Source organism: Rhagoletis zephyria, unplaced genomic scaffold, assembly GCF_001687245.7.
Source record: "Rhagoletis zephyria isolate East Lansing unplaced genomic scaffold, Rhagoletis_zephyria_1.1 Rzeph_scaffold_04077, whole genome shotgun sequence".
NCBI lineage: Eukaryota > Metazoa > Arthropoda > Insecta > Diptera > Tephritidae > Rhagoletis > Rhagoletis zephyria.
This window is the reverse complement of record NW_016161160.1, coordinates 13,110-36,067: the sequence shown is the minus strand read 5'-3', so window position 1 is coordinate 36,067 and position 22,958 is coordinate 13,110. Positions and strand designations below refer to the sequence as shown.

Genomic DNA, 22,958 nt, shown 5'->3' with positions numbered 1-22,958 from the left:
GCTTCACCTTCCATAAAAAAACATCTTAAAAATTGCACTTCGTTTTACTTAAATTTAACGGGCTAACAGAATGCTTACTCAATGTTTCTAAGAAATCTAATTAAAAAGCACAAACCTTGATTTACATGGTTTTTGTTATATATATAACGAGCTACACTTTCATAAGAAAATAATAAATATTAAATAATCGAAAGGGGAATAGCCAATGATTGTTTAAATGTTTCTTCACTATTTATATTTTCGCCACTGTATCTACAGATTATATTTTTCATATTTTTCAGGGAATTAGTATTATTTTTTATAATTTCATAAAATTCAAGTTAGAATCGTTTCATTAAAAAAAATAGCAAATAATTAAAAAAACAAAAAATAAAAGTTGTTGACAAGAATTATGACTGCAAAAAAGCGCAAGTACCAGTTTGACAGAATAAAACATAACTATAAATCATAGAAAATAAGGATGCTGGCTATGTTTATGGCTCCCCTATATGTATGAAAGTGCTTCTACATTAGTACGAAAAATTGTTTTGTGACCAGAGTACAGGAAACTCTTGTCAAATTATTAAAGAAACCATTGAAAATCGGGATTTAAAAAAAAATCTAAAAATTAAAAAAAATAATCAACTGGACAATTTTCTCAAAATCGGTACTGTCCCGCCAAAATCGGTACGAATGGTCACCGTATGATAGACTTTTGAATAAAAAAGGCACGTTTAATAATATATGTTGAAATTTAATTCAAAAATTCACGTTTTTTGAGTTCTCATCATATAGTTTATAAGCTTGATAAAGAAAATGTGTTTAATCTAATAAATATATAACTAAATTTCGCAACAATGGCGAAGATATATATCTTTTTATCTGTCTTTTATATACCAACTGTATGAATTGATCAAGTTTTGATTGCGTTGTACCACAAAATTGAAATTTTGAAATAATTCTTTACATTATTAAACGTGCGATATATCCTTTCTCCTATAGAATTTACTCATTACGAAATAACATAAAGAAGAACTACCTAATGTTAGCAAGTATTCCAGATCAGGACAGTCCTGCATGAATATCTTTTAGTCGGGTTGTGATGGACAAAAAAAAAATAGGTTTTCTTCGGTTACCTTTAAACCCCTTAAAATGATTGGTTAGGACCGACAAAAAATTCTACTTTTGTGACAGTGAGTGAGGAAGAATGTGCTAGAAATTGTCTCTTCTAAAACAGAAGAAAGTTTGCCCATGCCTTTCATTGTCAACTTCGAAGAAAGTTTGCCCATCCCTTTCATTGTCAACTTAGAAGAAACCCTCTGTGACTGATGTGCTAGTCTGACAGACACCGAAGGTTCGACATTTTTTCTGAGTTTCAATAGCATTGATTACTAAAAACGCCTATTTTTCGACATATAGTTTATTTAAATGACTATTTCATTAATGAGTATTTAAAATATTGATAGATTTTAAGGCTTAAATAAAAAATAAAATTATTAAAATCCACCAAAAAAAAACACATTTTATATGGACCCCACACCACCAAAAAGATGTAAATAAATTTTGTAAAAAAATTTCGCTTTTTTTTGGCGGTTAGGACTCGATATCTTCTTTCAAATTCCAAAAAGGAAAAAAAACAATCGAATTCGAACCCGACAATGTAAAATATTTTTTATCCCAAATCAAATTCCCAATGAGTAACCACAGCAATCAGTCCTCCATTATCCCACTTACACTGTAAGTCAAAAGTACACATACAAACATATTTATATCTATTTTCTCCACTTAGTTCATCTCGTTTTGTTAATTCAATTTTGTTTTTTGTTTTGTCATTAATTCTCGTTGTAATTACGCGCCGCCAATAGCCGACGGCGACAACTGCCAATTGCAAACCGGCGGAAACCTGCTTTCTACACTTACATACTAACACACATGCACACAAACACCGCCTTTACACCAGCAACAGGGTGGCAAGAGACTGGTGGCTGGTGGCTTTTGGCGACGGGGGTAAGCGGACAAACGGACAACGCCTAATGGCGAACGTCTGCACGACGTGAGTGTGTGCAATCTCGAGTGTTCCCTCTGTGTGTGTGTGTGTATGTACTTGCGTATATGGCTGCGTATGTGAGTTGTGTTAATTCATTTATTGTGGGGCTTGTTTGTTTGCGGTCACTCGACTGCCACATTTTATTGCGTGAGCGTGCGCATGCGCGTGGCGAACAGCCTCTACTATGTTATGTGTGCACACGTATGTACATACATATGTATGTACATATGTAAATGCCTCGCCACGACTGGCGTGTATGTAAATTTGCGCTGATTAAGCGACAAATGCCGTTGGCGATGTGCAAAAGCGTATGCTTGTATATTGGGTTTAATGCGTGTATGAGTGTGTGTGTGTGTGTGTGTGTGTGTGTGCGTGCGCGCTTGTTTTTGTGGTAAATGGGCGCGTTATTAGCGTTTTAAGTGGTTTTAAAAAGATGAGCCCGTTGGTCAATTAAATAAAAAGCCATGCCTGACTTCAGCGGCGCAACGGCAGCTCACAAACAGCACATTTGACACCTTGAAATGAGCACTGAAAATGGAGTGCCAAAGCGGGGAAAGGTGTTACAATGGTATGCTGCGTCGTCGCTAAATGACGGCGCTGACTGAGTGCAAATGGTGAGTTTCGAAATGGGGCGAATGGAGTTTATTTTAACTGGCTTACATACTGGCTGATTTATGGTGGCAAATTTTTATTTGCACTTCTCGGAATTTTAAATACCGTTGTGGTTACAAATTTGTAGTGTGATCTTTTATTTGTTTACGGTGTAAGTTTATCTGGTTCAGTATGAACGTTAAAGGGTTTAACCGAAAAGTGGTATGGAGTTTCCAAGTAGTTTTAGTTTATAAATTATTTTGTTGGAATTTGATGCCAATGGCCTAAATTAGGTAAGAAAAAACTTAGCACAATTTTCCGACTAAGCAGAAGAAATCGAGAGTGTACGTATGACCATGCGCGGGGTTATATCGACATTCGTTCTGTCACTGCAAGCTAGCTTCAATGTTTTTTTGGGCCTTCATCATAACGACAAATTGGTTTCACTTCTCGGTGAAAGGAAGAATATAAGGAACCACAAATGCGGTTTTGCAATGGACTCATAGGGACTTGAGGACTTTCACCCGCTTATTCACATTCGATATCGTTAAGCCAATACTATACTATGGGATATTAGTATAATGTACAGAAACGAAACAGAAGACGACCTTAAAAGACTGCAGAGTGTTTAAAGGCACTCAGTGATCAGTATAATAGGTACCTTGAGACAACACCGAAATCGGCTCCACGCAATTTTACGCTACGCCACCGGCGGACAGCAGTGTAAGTAGCATCATCCTTGCCAAAGCGCATAGAGCCTGACTTTCGAAAGGTATTTAGAAGCTACAATTGAGTTTGTTGCTGTAAGGGCGTGGACGAGACACAACGGACATAAACATAGATGATTCGAAAATCGATGAAGGAGTAGAATCAGCTGTACACTGCAGATCACTGCAGTATCTAACAAGCCAAGGTCTTTGAAATAAAGAAAGTGGCAAAGATACTAACATTTACATAGCGATTCAGGTGGCCATTAGGGCTCTGCTCTCATATAATACAAATTCGATGACAATCGCGGATTCTAGAAAGGCTATAAGAAGACTAGCTTTTGCCAAAATCGTATACCTATATTGGGCCCGGAACACACGTGTGTTGACGAGCTAGCCAAAGAGCGTGGTCTCTTCGATGCCTCACTAGTGGTGTAGATACCATTTCCATTACAGGAAATCAAATACGTTTATAAGATCTTTTCAAGTATCACCACTTTGCTGAATCATATCACCTCCTAAGTTTACTACTCATCGTCCAGAGATTCCTGTCATTTCAGTCTCCTTTCAATTATAAAAGATTGAAAATTTATAGACATCATCTATTCGGTTTCAGAAAAGTATCAAGTACAACCAAATAAACTCGTAGAATCGCAGATAAAATTGTATATTTATGCATTTGATCAAAAAAGGTACTGATCTACATATTCTACTTATTTTTCATGATGGAATGATGGCCAGTTGAACTAAATTTGTCCAGAAAAGCTTCGAAATATTTTCCCATCCGAATAACTTGTACTGCACCTCGACAATATGTTAAGTTAGATAAATCTTAAATATTCTAAGTGGATATTTTGAAAAACCGGAAAGTTGAAATATAATATTTAAGTCACAGATTTCCAAAAAATTTGCCCTGTTTTAGATTACGGGGTTTTTTTCCAGTTTCAGTGTGTAGGATGGTAACTTTTGACATGAATACATGGAAATGCCCATGAATATCTTTATATTAATACGCTAGCATAAATTTTGTGGTCGTTCATCTACGTATCATTGGAAAGATATTTCTTTGTACACGAGAAAAGTTTTTATCTAAATTTTTTTTTTTTTTGAAAATTACGGTCAAATTCGGCGTTTGAAATATCTCCGATAAAGATAAAAAAGTGAAGACGAAATTGAAAACAATGAGAAATATATAAAAAATAGGGTAACTGAAATCTCTGAAAAATCTAAATAAATCTAATTATAAAAAATTCACCGAAGTTTAAAATTTATCGAGTTATTCATGTTTATTGAGTTATCGTAATGTATAGAATTATTCTAAGTGATCAATGTTTATTGAGTTGTCGAAATTTAAAGAGAAACAGAAACTTAGTAACAGAAATTTACCGATAGTTATCGAGTTATTAAAATAAACGGATTATCTAAATTTGTTAAGTTAATGAATCTTATCTTTTTTTTGATATTTCTTATATTATCATTATTTATGAAGTTGATGAAATTTAACGAGTTATCGTTATGTATCGAAATTTTCCCTTTCACCGTATCCAAGTTTTTGGAATTTTTAAAGTATACCGAGTTATCGAAATCTCTAGGTTATATAAGTTTATCGAGTTATCACTTGTTATAGATTTATCGAGTTTTTTCGAGTTACCAGGGTGTAACGTATTATGGAAATTTGGCGATATTTATCGAAAAATATGGAGCTATCAAAATTAATCGAGGTACAGAAATTTATACAGTTATCCAAAGTTTATCGAATTATCGGTGTATTGATTTAGATCGAGATATATAAATTTTTGCGCTATCGTTATTTATAGTCCTAGAAATGCGCAGCTGTCGATATTTTTCGTTAGTTATCGGTATTTGTGAAGTTATTGAAATTTGTCGAGTTATCGAATTTTAATGAGTTATTAGTTTTTTTTGAAATTCATCGAGTTGTCGATATATATCAAGTTATCGAAATGTATTGACAAACTTGAAAGTATCGAATTAGTTCCAAGTCCTTCAAAGATATAAAAAAATATATGGTCACCTAAGAGATTTTGCGGTAAGCAATTTGGTACCTTATAAGTTAAAATACCTGCTAAGTTTAAAAACCTAGATAAAATCGTCGAATTTCAACAGTAACTGGCTTTGCTAGTTTTCATAATTGGAAGACGTGCTTTGACGCTACATAGCTATGATTGAAGCACAGCATAATAAATTTCTAGTGAACTTCGCCGCAATCTCCGATTTCATGTCGCTCAATTAGTATTATAGTAAATATTTTCCTTTCAGCTTGTTCATTGTTAATAGCATTTTTAAAGCAACTACTTCCCCAAATTCGCTTACTCGGTTTCAACGTCAGACTAGAGGAAGACCCAACCTTGAATAGTTTTATATTTAAACTAGATTAATAAGAAAATTAAACGCTCTACTTTATCAACGAAACAAAAAAAAAATCATTTTAGAATAATAAATTAAAATCTATGTACACCAACTCATATAATAACATTAATGCGCTTGTGCAACAAAGTCATGGTCAAGTCTCATACCTGTAGTCAGTATCTGCTGTATGTATGTATGTATGTCTGTATGTATAAAGCGAAAATGTATGCATGTCAGGCCATGCAATTACAAGTGTACTGTTTACACTCGCTCTGATGTGTTGATGTGATTACTTTTCACAGAATCAATTAATGCACTTGGCTAAGGTGATTATGCGACGACGGTGAGTGGAGGGGGGAGGCTGACAGGGGCGGCATAAAGTAATTCAAAAATACCGATGCATGTTTATACCCATGCATATGTATGTATGTATGTATGAATGTATAGCAATGGCACATGGCATGCTTGTATGCAGCGCACAAACATATCTACAAACAATTGTGAGCATGAGCATATATTTACGTATGTATGTACATATGTACGTATTTATGTATATACATATGTTTGCACATGCTGCTTGGTATTATGTTGATGCGGTTAATTTGCAATTATCCAGCGGCTTAACTAATTAGCGTTAATTTACGATTAGTTGCAGGCAAAAATAAAACTGCCAACTGAAGGCAGAGCTACGGCATTAACAATGAAATGCATCGTGCAGATGTATGTTTGCATGTGCGGCATATCAAAATTATCTGTAGGTGATGTGTGTCGAAAAAATGAAGTATGTAGGTAATGAAACCGACTTGAAGAAAAAAAATAAAAAAAACTATACCAGCAACGACATGGAAGCTGCGATTTCATACCCCTTAAGTATACATAAACTTTCTTTTCTTACCTGAATGTTTAGATTATATGCACATTAGGGTTCATCACCCTCATACAAAAAAAAAAAATTGTTATTGTTTTTACCAACAAAACTATAAAATTTAGGATAGTTTAAGAATTCAGCCGAAAATTTTTCAGCAAAATATTGAGATTTACGTGAGCTGAACCTATTTGAAAATACCTCAAGAAATCGAGTTTTTTATAAATAAAAACATTTTTGCTAAAAAATTACATCAGACGATAGAAGAGTTTAAGCTTAAAAAGTTTGCACAAAAATGTATCAACGCAATTAAAGTAATAAAATTATTTTGAAATATTTTTAAATCGGTTTAGTTTAGTATTTTTCTCAAATATTTTTGGCAGGTATTCAAGTATAATAAATTTTATAATTTCGGTGGAAAACCCGCAAGTTTTTTTTTTGTTTTTGGTGATCCACCCTAATGCAATACACCATAGAGAGAATAACAAGAAAATATTTGGTTGCAGGCTCCGGCATATTGGAAGCGGTAAAAGAGCGCAGCTCTGAACGGGCTTAGTACGATGTTTCACTGGCAACTGGAACAAATTGTCCTCAGACTTAGGGAAACTAGCAAATGGAACTAAACTTTACTTAGAAGACAGCAGTGATCATATTACATTGTTTTGGTACTTCAGTATTACGATGCCAATAAGGTTTCAGAAAAAAGAGGTTTTCGACGTAGGATGACAGATGAAGAAACCAATGCCTCCTCTTCGATGGAAAGGCGAAGTGGAGAAGGACTTGACTTCACTTGGTATTTCCAATTGGTGGCAGTTGGCACGGAGGAGAAACGACTGGCGTGCTTTGTCCAACTCGCCAATATCGCTTAGGCGCCTACAAGCCAATGAAGAAGAAGTTCAGGCCTATTTTAGGATCATTTGGGGACTGAATTACTTGAAAAAAAAAAAAAATAAATAAAACACACGCCACCAATTGGAGGGTAAGATTGGCCAAAAACTTAGCAGAAAATATGATGGACCGATAGAGCTAAAAAGCTCTATCTCTTACACTTTCACTCTTTGATCTTTAATAATAATTTCAAGAACTTTTTATAATATACTTCTGTAGCAGCGTCTCTTGAGAAGGTAAGGAAAGTACAAAAAGATATTCAGAAATTTAATGCTAAAATTAAGTACTTAAAATTTTTTTTCACTCTTTCACCGCAGCCGAAAACATCGACATCCTTAGGTGCATATTTCCTTAAAAAAAAAATGTTTAAATCAAGCCGTTTGTTGAATGTAATTATCAATGTTATTGTCTTCTTATTATTTATGTATGTCTTATTTGCTCGTTTGTTGCTTTTGTTTGCAGCTGTCATTATTGCGGTAGTAAGTTTATTAACGCAACGAATTACGTTGCAGCACGAATAGCCGCGAATATCAAGTTGAAGGAGGCTTCGCCACACAACTAAGTATAAGCATGCATATGTATGTACATACATAACTGCATACATACATATGTATGTATGTAAGCATCTTCTAGTTGTTGCTGCAGCATTGCATGTGCAGACTGATTGAGTTGCCACTAATGGTGGTGATTATGACTGGCAGCATTAAATTGTATTTGTGAGTAATAGAATTTAGCTAAGCTGCTATAGGTTTCAATATCAAGTTTGTGTCTTAAGTCTTTTGTTTGTTGAAGGGTTGGTTTTGCTTTGCGGCGATCGGGGCTTAATCTCCACAAAAAAAAAATAGCATACTTATTAGTGAAATAACTAAAATGAAAAACCAATTTTCTAGATTTTGCAAAGCTAATAGCTTTTGCAGTCGCAAGCCACAACTTAATTTGCAAAAATTAATTAAAATTTTTTCTTTTTGTGAATTAAGTGCAAGCTCTACTAAACAAAAGAACAAAATCTGCTTGCATACCGGCTACTTTTTTGCTTCAAAATCATTTTTTTTCATTTAACGCTACAAACTGCAGATAATTAATTGCACTAGTCATGTTGCAGGCATGCAAATCCAAAAAAAGTAAGAAACGAATTTAAAAAATTACAACAACAACAAAAACACACATCTAATTGAATTTGACATGCTCTATTATTTAGCAATTTGCAATTTGCATTGAATGCATTCAAATCAAACTATCAACACTGGGCCACCAAGTTTACTACATTCAGTTGCCGCCAGCGGCACAGCTCTCTCTCTCCCGCTCCCGCTCGCCATTATCATTGCCCACATCATCATTATCTGCATGTCAATTACTGTAATTGAAACCAGATGAACATTTTAATTTGCATTTTTGTATTTTATTTATACCTATAGCTGTTGCTGCTGCTTGAAATTCTTTTTGTTGTTGCAGTAATTTGATTGCTATAACCGCTGGTAGTTGCCTTATTTTACTGGCGCGGTTTCGTGTATACAAACAAATTGCAAAACATGCTCTGAAGTGTGATAAATGTAATGATTTTCACATTTGCTTATTACAATCTTTTAATCCATTAAATTTTTGCATATACGTGAACATACATTTGTACATAAATGGCATATGTACATATATACGTATATTTAAATAAACCAAGCGCGGTGAATAAGAATCTTGTTAGCAGCAAATTGTTTTTTTTGGGTCTAAGTAAATTTAAAGCTATTAAACAGCATACAAGCTTAATCTTACAGATCTTAAGCAAACGGTTATGTAGGTAGTTAAGTAAGCAGAAGCCCATTATGATACACGAAAATCTCCGTGAGAGAAGAGAGTTTTCTAATCAAAAAATATTGATTTTCAAGAATTATATACCATTTCTACGAAAAATTGTTTTTTCTCCCCCAAATAAAATACATTGAAATCTTTAGGCGACCTCTAAATATTTTTTTTTTGATTTCGGAATAATAATATTTTTTTTTCGATATAGAACAATCCTAGGGGATGAGAGCAATAAATTTCCGACTTTACTTCTTTCGGAATACCCAAGTAAATACACGCACATACGAAGAGCGATGTCCAGTTTGGGTAAATGTTACAACGGATCCACATCTGATAAACTGCACTGGACACGAAGGTGGATTCATATATGTACTTCTGAAAATTTGGCTTCTAAGTCTGTAGAAAAAACCATTTGCAATACATTGGCTTTTTCTTCAAATTCGGATGTGCTTAATTTCGTCAGGTTAGTAGCCAAATCAAATTTATTATTAAGTTCCCCAGACCTGAGTGTTTTGAAAGCCATATAGCTTTTAAGGGTAAAGTGTCCCTGTATTGAGTTTAAGCGTATTTAATTAAGGTCGTGCGTGGCTTGTTACCATTAGTGTATTTTTGGGCCTTAGGAAAAATCCGCCCCTGCTTCGCTGGGAGAAAAATGTTATTGCATTTAGTTTGGGCGTATGAAGATGTGTAAAATGAAAGAAATTAGTCATAAAATAAAACACAAGAAAAGTTGGTCTCTCTGAATTTAAGTGCAAAATAAGTTAGCTCGGTTTATTAGAGCAAAATTAAGGGTCCTTCTTGAGAGCTTGAATTGAGAGCACTTTTTTTTTTGAATGGTGAGTCTGTGGAAAATATTATACTGGAGTGAAGTACTTATATAGATAAAAAACATTCCTTAACAGAAAATTTAGTAAAATTACGTAAAAGAAGCTCTAAACTCCAAGTTCACTCTGCATAGCGACCATAGCCTTAAACCAGATGTGGTTGCAGAGTGGACCACCCTAACACATCAGAGGAACGGTAAGGTATGCACAGGATTTGTCTTCACTTGGTGTTACCAACCGCCGGCAATTGGCAGGAAACGAGGACCAAGACTATGCTTTATCATTTGGATCAAAAGAGAAGATTTGAATAGACCTTATTTTCTTGGCGCTACGATCATTTGTCGGATTGAGCCGATACCAAAAAAAAAATGCCTCCGCTTTATCTAATAGGCGCAAAGGCGTCAGCGTTAACTAAACAACTGGCATATTAAAATCATTTCGGAGGCAAATTGTCGATTAAGTTTTAAAATTCGCTATTCTGCAGGGAAAATGCAGTTAAACTATATATTTCGATCCGATATGAATTTTAACTCTTTTTTCCATTTATTCTTTAAATACTCGGGCAAAAAATTATAAATTACTCGTGAAATAAAAAGAAAATGTATAAATCTGAGAACATTCGATACACACATGTGTTTCTTAATAAATTTCTTACCTGTATTCGCGCCTCAGTTAGACCAATTTTCATGGCTAGTTCCTCCCTGCAAATAAATACAAAAAAAAAAAGTATTTAATATTTATTTATGGTACATACGAGTATTTATTGAACTGGTATAAAACAAGTTTTTTTTTTTGTGTTACAGAAAATGTGTATACAAGTATTGATTCTAGTAATTGCAGAAAAAAGTCAACACAAATGTGAGAAAGGAAAGAAAAAAAACAAAACAAATGCAAATATCTATGCAATCATTTAATTATTGATTATCATACAATTTATATGGTTAATTGAATAATGGACTGTTGAGACCAATTAAACAATAGAAATTTAATTAAAACTCGAACGACTACATTTACAACAAATGCAAGAAAAAAATTACAAAAAAAAATGATGAAAAAACAAGCTACTAATTGACAACCATAAAGCAAAATGAGAGCGCACAAGTTCAGCAGGAAATGGTAATATGGCAGTGGCAAGTTGCGAGTGGCAAATGCAATTGAAGTATTGCCAGCTAACACTTGCGCCGCGGGAATAAAAAAAAACAGCGAAACTTCAAAGTCGGCTAGAAACTTGTGAGAGCGCTGGATAAGCAAAAAAAAAAAACAAACTATATGTACATACATATGTATATAACCCACAAATAGTTCAATTAGCACACAAAGTAATAAAATGTAAATAAAAACTAAAACTACTCCGGGCGCATATGGCACACGATGTCACAGCTCTGCTTTTGCACTTTGCACTTTTGGTTATTGCAAAGCTTTACAAATTATAAAAATTTGTTTACACAAGCCGCTGATTAGCTGATTAGATCGACAATGATTGCATGTGTGGTAAAATGGTGGCGCTGCACAAATGTTACAATTTGTATATCGAAGGTTTATCTTCATCACGATCTATCTGCAGTTTAGGCTTAACTATCATCGATGATGTCAATGCTGGCCCTGTAGGTCGCTTTTCAGAAGAACTGACTATTGAATTTCAAAGTTAAAATTGCAATCAATGATGACAGTTAAGTCTCAGATGACGTCTCACATTAGCAAGTAGCTTTTGTGAAAACTGTACACAGATATAAGCCCCCGATATACTAGGCATATCTCAGATATTCTAGAAGTCTTGCAAAACCATTGCAGGTTGTACGGATTGCATGGTTTGCAAGGTTTTCCCATCGGAAACCCGATTAGTTTTTATTTTCATTATTGAAATAGCAAAATTACGGAGATGTCTCCAGTAGGCAGGAATATTTTCGAAATTCAAGTGCAACTGTGGCGATTTGACTATTGATATCTATTATGCTGCAGTTGATAGTCGAATTTGATGATGTCGACTTAAATCAATGGACATCCACCTATTAAGGGGAGGTAAAGTATAAACTTCAAAAGGACGAACTCTTCTACGTTCAATCAATACAGCTCTACTTAACTTATGGTTACGAGGCATTCCACACTATTTCAATTGGTCAAAAACTACTCGATTTTCGGATATGTTGCAGAGGAGGTCCTAAAGTATTTGTAAACGCAAAAAGAAACAACAATAATTTTATTTCAAAAGATGTACAACAATTTTTTTTTTTTTTAAGTCCAATTTCCCATACGTTTGTTTATGAACAATTGAGAAAGTTGCTAAACAAACAGGTTTGCTGGCTTTTAAAAATCTGCAAAAAATATATGTAATAGAGTGTATATCAAAGATTTAATTAACAAATTTTTAAAGGGTGTCTCAATATAGATAAATTCGTTTTATATTTTATTTTTAGTTTGTTACTTTTGAAATATCAGACTGTTTGTGACTCTTTTCATTGTGTTAAAACTGGTATAAATTGAACCTTTTTTTTAATTACTTTGAAAATTTAATTTTCAACTAAAATTGTATATAAAAAAAACTAATTGTGAATAGAAAATTCTTGCAACATTTATAGTGGGTGGGAAAGTTCTTAAAGAGCTAGAAAAAAAAGTTACTTTTAAGTTCATTCAAAAGGTTTGACTAAATGAGAAATTACCTTGATCAACAACAAAAGTAATGCTGACTGCACACAAGGCAAACGTTAAAGCAACCAGCCAGCAGCCTGGTAATCAAGATATTTGGATATTTAGTGTTGGTTGCCGAGTCGGTTACATACTATGTATTGATGTGTGAGCTAAAAAAGGTCTTTTTGTAGAAAACAAACACTACTGAGGTTGCCGTAATGGTTTTTTTTTGTATGTGTTTTTGACTATTTTCCTTTTTTTAACCAAAAACAGCAAGCGAGAAACTTTTGAATCAAATGTAAATTGCATTTTTCAGTTACTGTAATAAAGTTCATTGCAGGCCGTTTTCTTGTCAAAAAAACATTAAACATGATTTTAAACCTCTTTCGACTGACACCCATGTTAAAAAAAAAAACACTGACTTCAATTTTCATATACACATTTAGGAGTACCCTTAATTTCTTCATGAGAGACTACCTTTCCGATAAAAAAGAAGAATCGAAATCGGTAGAAGTGGGTCAAAGTTATGCGGTAACACATAAAAAAATATATATATCCTTTTTTTGAAGTTGGATAGAGCAAAACTAATTTAAAAAATATTTTTAAAAATTAAATGATAATACAAAAAATTTTTTTCTTCTTAATTAATTAAAGAGGGAAAAAATAAAAAAAAATCCGACGCCCGAGCCTCGAACTCGGATCTTTCCAGCGGCATGCCTGTGCTCTGCTTACTTGGCCACTGCGAGCGTTCACCGTGATTAACAAGTGCTTTCTCTCAAAACAGCTTTTCACCTCGAGTGGTGAATGAGAGAGCTTTTTCGCAGATTTTTCAGCTAGAATAACAAAAGTCTTTCCAACTTGCCATCTGTCTTTTATTTGTCTTACAAAACACTTTTACTATCTTAGCCAGAATTGTCTTGATTTTTTCACCGACTTCGGCAGCCGTAAATATGGTCACCGTACCGATACCTCAGTATTCAGTAGTCAGGAAAGTTATTTGTTTAGCCCACGAGAAGGGCTAACAGTAACTATAATTTGGTTAAAACGTTCAATGGGTAGTTTAATATCTAGAGAGGATCTCTCTTATTTGTTCATCAAAGGAGATACATATATAAGAAGCTCCTAAAATTTGAAACAACAACTACTGCGAAAGTGCTCGCTGTATTGAAATGCTTCACATACATAAAGACAAAAATAGTACATACAATAGACTACGAAGAGGTCGCGGCGCAACACGGCACCTTATTAATAATGTTAAAAATATCATTTGAAATAAGTAAGAGGAAAGCTTTGGATCTTCCATTTTTTATTATTTGTCTAGTTTTCCTTTTAATATTAAATTGAATGGAGCACGTTTGTTATATTGATATGTAGTATAATCTAACAAAAAGCAGAGCAATATCGCACGTCTACTTGCCAGACAACAAAAGACTTAAGCAACGAACCCAAATAACGCACTACTTGGCTATCGCGAATCATAAACGTAGTCGTAAGTGAAAAACGTAATTTGAGAAACGAAAAATGTTAAAAATCAATTTAATTTAATTTGTTATATAAACACCATACATTTGGCAACAATTTACAGCAACGCAAAACAATGTTGCATGGCACACCAATGTAGCTGCGCTCCGCAAAGCAAATAGCGATGCCAACAGATGAAAATGCATGTACGTATATATGTATGTAGGTATGCAAGCACAAGTAAGTACATAGTTATGTGTGTAAGTATACAATAAACGATGCTATTAAAAGGCGATCTTGGGTCGCTTGGGGCCAGAAGCCAGTTTTTGCGAGCGCAGCGCGTAGCGTTGTAATATGATGAAGAAAACCATAACAGCAACAACAACAACAACAACAACAACTACAACAACAACAACTATCGTATTGGTAATGACGATAATTTGCTTAATGGATTTCCATGTTTTCTGTAATTGAATTTATTTTAATTAAATTTCAAAATTGCGTTGACTGGCGTGGCGACGGTGCCGCGGCGTGCGTTGGATACGGCAAAACGGCGGTAACTTTAGTTGCATTGTGACTTTTTTTCCAGCGTACAACCGGCAAATTGACGCATTAACTGTTGTTTCAGCGCTTCGAAATCGCCACAGCCAGCCGCGTAACCAAAGGATAATGGATGCTTTCGTTGTTGCACTGCTTTGGTCCGCCGCGGCTGTTTGGTTGTTCGGGTGTCGTCGTCGTTCAATTGTTGTGTGTGTGTGTGGCTTTTACACGGCATTACGTTGAGCGCTGCTGTGTTGCCGCCGCCGGTCATAGCCGCCGTTATAGCCACATAGCTATGGCTAGCGAATGGGCATAAGGTGTGTAATTTAATGCGCTCGCGCGAACATTAATTGATTATAATTTCGTCAGATCCGGTTGCGTGGCAGGCAACAACGTGTCGGTGGGTGAGTGCGAATGCCAGTGCAAGTGCGATGCGGATCGACAGCTTTGACGGCGGTTGATGGATGCAATAATTTGATGGCGGCGGCGTTGGTGTTGGCGTTGGCGTTGGCGTACGCACAGATGACGCGGCAGCATTGAAAAGGCGATTCCGGTGAGGTGGGAAGCAGCTGCTTTGCAACGCTCGCAAGTGGCTGGGATGCACTTATGCAAACACGCACGCACCCGTACGTATATGTTAGGTGCATTGCTTGACTTGAAGTTTTCGCTCGTCACGATCATTAGCAGGTGTTTGCTAGCGACGTTAATAAATATTTTGACCGTCACACTCTGGCAGCCAAAGTTGCCACCTCACACTTTGCCACAATTGATCGTTTTTGCCTGTGTATGGCAGTCAAGAAATCAATTTGCTTAGGGGACTTTTCAAAAGGCTGGCGACAGGAGTGCGCAAGCCACCTTCTGGCGCAGCAAACCGCCTACTTTTATTGTTGCTCCCGGCGATTTCGCAATTTCACTTCCGCGTGCATTCCATTTACACTCCTTCTTTTCCCAAATTTTCACCTTCTACTCATTCTTCTGTGTGCTTTTTTTTTTAGGCACTCTTCCATGTCGCTGAACAATTTAATATTGATTGCACGCAATTTGTCACTGGGTCAGCAAATTAATCACTGCGCATGCGGCGGCGGCTGCTGTTTTCGCCGCGTAAATTTACGAAATTTGAAAATAATTTGTGTGCAATTTTGTGTTAACCACACAAATTTGCATTGCAATTACGCGTGTCTGGGTGGGTCAGCAATTTGTGGTAATTATTTGTTATAATGGACACCTAAGTGGCGGTGTGTTTTTTTTTTACAAAAAAAGCATGAACAAGTTTTGGGAAGCTTTGGAAAAGTTGCCGTGTTTCATTCGCAGTAATCAGTTTTGACTTTCGGATGAAATGAAGTGCTTTTAATTAGAGTTAATGACTTGACTAGGTTGGGCATTTCAAAAACACTTTTATGCAATAAGCAGGCGATTCGCAACCAAACGCTTTGGGAGCCATACCCAAAAATACATAAAATTTGATTTCTAAACAAACTACTTTGAGCGATGGATGCTAATTTTGACTGATTTTTCAGATAGTAAATGGTCGGCGAGTTAAAGCCAGTTTTAATTTAAGCATTTGAAAGAGGTTAGGCGGATCGAATGTCATCCTTGAAGTGCTTTTAAAGCAATACCAGATGTTGGAGTTATTAAAAGGAAAAACGCTGGGTGCTCAAAAAGAAGTTCTGGTGACTCAAGTAGCACACTGGCATATAACTTGGTGCAAAATTTACGAATCTTGGTATAAATCTGATTAATTGTAGCGAAGTTCACATATTTACACCAGTGTGCTACTTGAGGAAATACGGGTTAAGATGCTTAATTGGTAAAAGTTCTTAAAAAAGGACGAAATCACAAAGCTGGGTCAGCTCAATAGATCTGATGATTCCTTTACGGATATCAGGGTAGATACTCCTTCTGTTTTTCTCGAGTCTCACTTCTCCGGAAATTAGGTGTATGTAGGTTACAAATTCAATTCCCTTCGACAGCAGAGGCAGGAAATGTGAGCACCACGATTTTTCGATACTATTCAACTCGGAAATTTTTTTTCACTTCTATTTCAACATATTTTGATTAATAGAAAAATATTGATAAAAATAAAATATTTCACACAAATAACCAAAAATATAATCGCATGAGGCTATTGCCTGAAAACTTTAAAAATCGCTTAGTGGCATTATGCTACTATGATAGCACGGCCGAGTGAGCATAGTCAACTTATGTACAGTACTCGAAAAAATTATAGCCGCACAAAATTTTCACACAAGTATTAAAATATTATTTTTGCTGTTATTTAATTTTGGTTAGCTTCTTATAGTTCATTCTTTAACAACATCCATATAAATACAAGTTTAAAGGCAGTGTCACACGATTGGGTATTTGCCAAAGTTTGATGCAAATCGTTTCCTAATTAATTTGTTGAAATTTTTCAATAGAACATCGCTGTATTGTACCAACTTTTTTGAATACATTTTTTACCAATAGCCCAATATAAAAATGTCCAAATCTGTACAAATGCACCAAACGACTGCCATACAAATATTGTATATAAATGTGTATTCTATCGAAAAAATTTTTGATTCTCACAGAACAAAAACCATCTCGTCATCTCGTCATAAAAAAAATATTTTAATTTTATTAAAAACCCCAATTTTTTTTAAACATGTTTTTATAGAGAATTAAACAAGCAATACGATGGTATTATTTGAAATCCCCAATTTACTGGTCTTCATTATGCAAATAATCTTCAAAAAGTTCAACTGTTAATAGCTAAGTTAGCTTTGGGACAATCTTGACCATCTTATATATAGAAATGTTATGCCCGTTTCTTTAGCTTTAGAACGGCGTTAAGATGAAGTCTCTACGATGAGCAGAACCCGAGATATAACGATTTGAAGAAGTACATGAATAGTCAGAAACACGAAAAAATTCAAACTTTGACAGATCATATCTCTGAAGAAAAAAAATTATAAAAAAATTCCTCGAACACCTGTTAGCTTATTTAATGTATAAAACCCATGCAAAAAAATTTGAAGCCAATCGAAAGAGTGACACCAAATTTGGTGTCCGATATGAAAAAGAATGTCGAGAGATCGAGACACCAGTGTTTTTCAATGCCCCAGGATGGTACGGCACCATTATCTTTACCGAAAATATTCTGAAAATTTACAGTTCGCTGCGACTGAGTGCTGGTATCTTTATCGAAGATAATGGCGATAAGTATCACTTTTCACTTGGTGAATGTGTCTCGGTATTCCAAGCCGAGGTATTCGCAATCCCTAAGGCCACGTGGACTACGTGGTGGAAAATAGGTGGAGATGCAGGACTAAATTATGTTGTCTAACTCTGGGCATAAGATGTAACCAAAAAATGAATCGACTATATCGATTTTCAGGTGTAGGAAAGTTTAGAAACATGAGAATTTCAAAATGCGATATCTCAGCGAAAAAAAAAATTTTTGAGCAAACAAAAAGCCATTTGAAAGAAGAAGACTTGTACTTAAAGATGCCAGCCTATTATTTTGGTGAAAGAAAACATCTGCAAGGCTACATAACCTCAAATATGGGCAAAAACGGTGTTTTTTACACTTTTAGGTTAGGATATCTCAAATCAAAATCCTTCGAAAATATATAGTCCGGTTTCTGCGTCTGAGATGCTGTCGGCCTGTGTTATTATAGAGCATTATTTGGTACTACAAAGGCCCGTCTTCTCGGGTCCTTTTGGTATAATAGAGTTTTATATACCCTTTTATAGAGCAAAATGGTAGAGTATTCGCTCTTCAGTGTTGCGCAAGTAAGTATACAACTTTTTGTGTTCTCTGGGTTATTGCCATCAAAACAGCATTAGTTTTCAAACTTAACTATATATATTTGATTAAAAGTTTTAATGTGTGGCTATTAGGTAACTGGATAATGCTGTTTTTTTTATATAAATTTGTGCATCATTCCATAAATTTCGCCTGATTTAGAAGATCTTCTTCACAGATACACCTACACACTCCAGCCGTCAGCCGTCTGCGTAATTGTCAGCATTAATGATTTAGTTGTTAAACAGTAATACAAAAAAAAAAGATGTTTTTTGTCATCGTTGTTCGCTTGATTGCCGGATTATATTTATTTGCTTTTTCACTTTTTTTTTTTTTACTGCAAGCTAACGAGAAATACTACAAATGATTAACATAAAAATGCATAAATAGCCGAAAATTGGATTTCAGTTTTTGTTTGTTACTCGTTCACTTCATTGCCAATGCAACACCTACTGTCTGCTGCCCTTTCCCCTTCTCGCAACCGTTAGTCGCTGCTAACCTTTCTTGTTTGCTTGTGTTTAATTTTATAGTCGATTTTATTAATTAAAAATACATTGTCGTATACATTGGGTGCTCTTTCGCTTCCCCTCTGTATTCATCCACCGTTTTTTGGGCATCTTGTTTTGTTTTTTGTTGTTTTTTTTTATTTTGTGTTAAATCGTTTTTATACTTAATTTAGAGAACACCACTTTTTCGATCGTTTGACTCAGCGCGGTTTTCTTAATGAAGTGTGTGTGTAGGAAGGCATGAAATTGAAATATTTATAAACTCTTTTAATTTGAAGCTTGTTTTTTTTTTTGTTTTTTTTATTGCTTCTTTTTTGTGCTTTGTAGATATGTATGTATCTGTGAAATAAAATCAACTGCCAGCTAGTTATCAACGATACTGATCGCGTACAGATTATCTTATTGGTGCGAAGATTTGACTGCTTAAGGTAACTGCTGCCGGCCGTAATCGGTTTCCTTTTCCAATAAGTGTTGTTGTTTTTATCTTTTGTGCATCTGTTATCTGTTGTGATTGTGGCAGTGGATTGTTGTTAAAATTTTTATGTCATTTTAATGTGATAACACGGGTTGGGCACTTGTAATTGTGATCTGGGTCAAAACAAATGTAGTATTGAATGAAAAAAAAATACAACAACCAACGCAGAAGTGACATTTTTATGTATTTCAATTCACTTAATTATGTTTACATACATTTTGGTACACAATTTAAAAATTTTTGATTTCACAGGTTTTTTTGTTCAATTAACATGAAATCAAAATTTATTGCATTTTTACATTTTTGGAACATTTGTTATTCAAAGAAATGGGGAATGCGTAAAGTACTAACGAATTTTGACTTAATCGTTCTACATTAGAGACAAGTTCTACTTTCATTAATCCATTAAGGCATTTTAAAACATTTTTATACCTAATGAACTAACTCGACAAGGTAATGTAGTGATGAATAAAATATTCATATGTTGCATATTCCTAAAATTTAAAAATTTTGTGCTTGAGTTGTTTTCTTGGATTCTATTCGAGAGTGTATCAATCTTTCGTTACTCTCTTTAATTTTTTTGCCAATTAATTATCACTGGACATTTTACCGATCAGTACTCGCTTTGGTGATGTTTTTGTGATTGCAAATTTAATTCTTTACAAAAAATGTCAAAATACCAAATTATGTTAGACTAAAACCTCCGAAGATAATTGCAATTTAAAAAAAAAAAAAACTTAATTAAATAAAGTTGTAAAATTTTATTTTTTTAGTTTTTATTAATTGGTGGAAATTATTTATAAATTACTAAGTATACAAGACAAAAGAAGTAATTTTTTTCAATATTATGGATAAAATCCAATTTTGAGTCTTTTTATGTAAAATTTTGGGCCGAAAACGCTTTTATAAATATACAATATTTTTGTCGCATTTACTTCCATATAACGAATAAACGTAATTTATTTTTATATGGAAGAAACCCGCAACACCTTCGGCGAAAAAAATTCTAAAAAATCAACGGTAATTTTTAGCCACTTGAAACTGGCACATTGTTGGACTAAAATTTAATAGGCTATAAAACTGTATACTCCAAAAAATTCCAACACTTCTGAGAAAAAAGTTTGAAATTTTAGTGAAAATTTGTTGAATTTTTTTTTTTAGTTTTCCACAAAGTTTTAAACTTGGGTTTATATAGGTTTTGTTAGAGAATGAACTGTATTTTAATCGAAAATTCCTAAAAATATATATCACTTTGAAGTGGGGGTGCTATTGTATGGGCCAATACTGTTTGTAATGGGACTCGGTCATTTTCGCTGCTACACCGTTTAATACGTAATTTATAATATTTTTCACATTTCCATTATAAACTAGTAACTCGCTAATAATCAATTGGGTATAATCAGTTCAGTTCCTTAATTGTGTTGTACTTTTCTTTTTATGCTTCGCTAATAGCTGCTGTCAATACATACATATATTTAAGCAATTAAGCAATCACTGCGAACTGGTTTCAAATTATCGCAATTCCATTAAGCAAATATAAATTAATTAATTTAATGCGCTCCAAATTGGTTCAACTACCAACTTTTTCAATTGGTTTCTAAATTGGCTGTGCTAAATTTAACGCTGACTCAGTGCAAGTAGTAAAAATCACTGAAATTTGTGACAATATTTGATTTTTGATGAAAAAGAGATTTTGTAAAAATAAGTATAAAATTCTATTTCAAAGATTATCAAATTCAAAATAGCACATAGATTCAAAAAAAATTTTGAATTTGAAATTTTCAATTTCTCACAATTGTGACCTGCTATTTTAACATTAGCATCAGTGTCATCACTCCCGATATCTGGACTAAGCCGCTTCAAGTATAATACGATCTTCGTTTCGAAAATTTAATAAAAACACAAAATATTCATCCAACTCACCTCGTAAAAACATCCGGGTAGTGCGTACGTGAAAACGCCTTCTCCAACTCCTCCAATTGAAAGCTGGTAAATGTGGTGCGATAGCGACGCTGCTTACGTTTCGGTGCATAATCATCTAGTTCACCATCGCTATTCGCATCCGAAATGGGACTATTCGTGCCGCCACTAGCACCGGTAGTTACAATGCAGGAGGCCGAAGAACGATCAGGCATGGCATCCTGATGTGCTAATTTGGCTTCTTGCGGTAGGTCGTCCAGCTTGACTTCCTCGGATATGCCCATAATCCAGATGGGCGCAATGGTGAGACCGTTAGTGGGGTAGTGCGGGTCGTGAGTGCAATGGAAATTAAGTTTGTCTTCTAACAAGCTGCGTTTAAAAGTTTCTTAGATTACAGCCGAAGGAATTTTAATTTTTTTTGCTTGTTTTCATATCCTGCCGCTGTCGCTGTTTTATTCAAAGTCTGCAAAGAGAAATTGAAAACAATTATTTTAGATAATGAGTTACATAATCACTAAGTTGCTTTTTTACATTTGTTCTTGATTACGGGGAAACAATTTTGAGCCTGACTGAATTTCTCGTAGACGTGCATTTATGCCGAGCATCCGCTTGACTGAGATTGCGCTGCTCAGATTGAATGCGAAATGGAGCTCATCACCATAAATAAGTTGGATTTCAGCGGAAACGTGTGGACATAACATAGCTACAACTTAATTGAAAATCCATTCGCCTTATTGATGCTTAAGTGCGCAGGCGCGCAGCTATGCACGCGCTTACATACATACATATACATATGTATGTTAGCCGCGCGCTCTTAGAACCTAAGCTATTTCTGCTGTTGTTTCTGCTGTTTTACCCGGTTTCGGCCATTGGCCATTGGCCAACAACTTAATTAGTTCACTAATTCATGACAAGTGAAGAGGCATCAACTAATTTGTAGCGAGGCACTTGGTCGACGCACTTCACTTTACAAGCAAATTCACGGCATTGGTCACGCTTGCCAATTGCATACATATGTAAGTACACTAATACCACAACATGCGTATCCGACCTTCACACATACATATGTACATACATACGTGCATCAATAAAATCATTCATACAGCTGCACCAAGCTAAAAACGTTTGCGTAGCTACAAGCGAAAGTGAAACGCAAGGCTTGCGCATGCGCAGCTGCTGTCTATTTTTTTGTTTTTTGTTTTTAAGTTTTATTGCTTTGACTTTGTATTTTTGCTCGCAAGTACACACTTGCATTTGCTTTGACTGCCTCGTCGAGTGATCAATTGCACTTGTCCTTTGTTCGGTTTTTTTTTTTTTGTCTTGACTGTAGCCAAATAAGGACATTTCACCCATTGCTATTTTAAGGGAAAATTAAAGATGCGTGCGGAAAATACCAAAAGCGACAAATGAAATTCCAGCTAAAATGGCTGGTAGGTGGAAAAAGCCAGCTGAGTTTTTGTCGTTGTGCTTCAGGTGAAGGCGGTGAAGGTGGCAAGATAGACCATTGCCGATTTGGTAGTCGACCGACTATAGAATATATTAAATTAACGCAATTGCTGCTGCGTCTGGGGACTTGCACGGT

The 22,958-nt window shown here is 34.8% G+C and overlaps 1 protein-coding gene across 1 annotated transcript in view; it reads right to left on the bottom strand.

The window, feature by feature from the left end:
* The window catches only part of al (aristaless related homeobox), a 26,533-nt gene extending 4,698 nt beyond the window's left edge, over positions 1 to 21,835 (bottom strand). Inside the window, exons 1-2 of the mRNA XM_017625504.1 lie at positions 21,380 to 21,835; positions 10,718 to 10,763 (exon numbers count right to left, since the gene is read on the bottom strand). Coding sequence (XP_017480993.1) covers positions 10,718 to 10,763; positions 21,380 to 21,660 — 327 coding nt within the window. The 5' untranslated portion in view covers positions 21,661 to 21,835. The remainder of the gene's footprint in view (positions 1 to 10,717; positions 10,764 to 21,379) is intronic.
* Between the last annotated feature and the right edge of the window lie 1,123 nt (positions 21,836 to 22,958).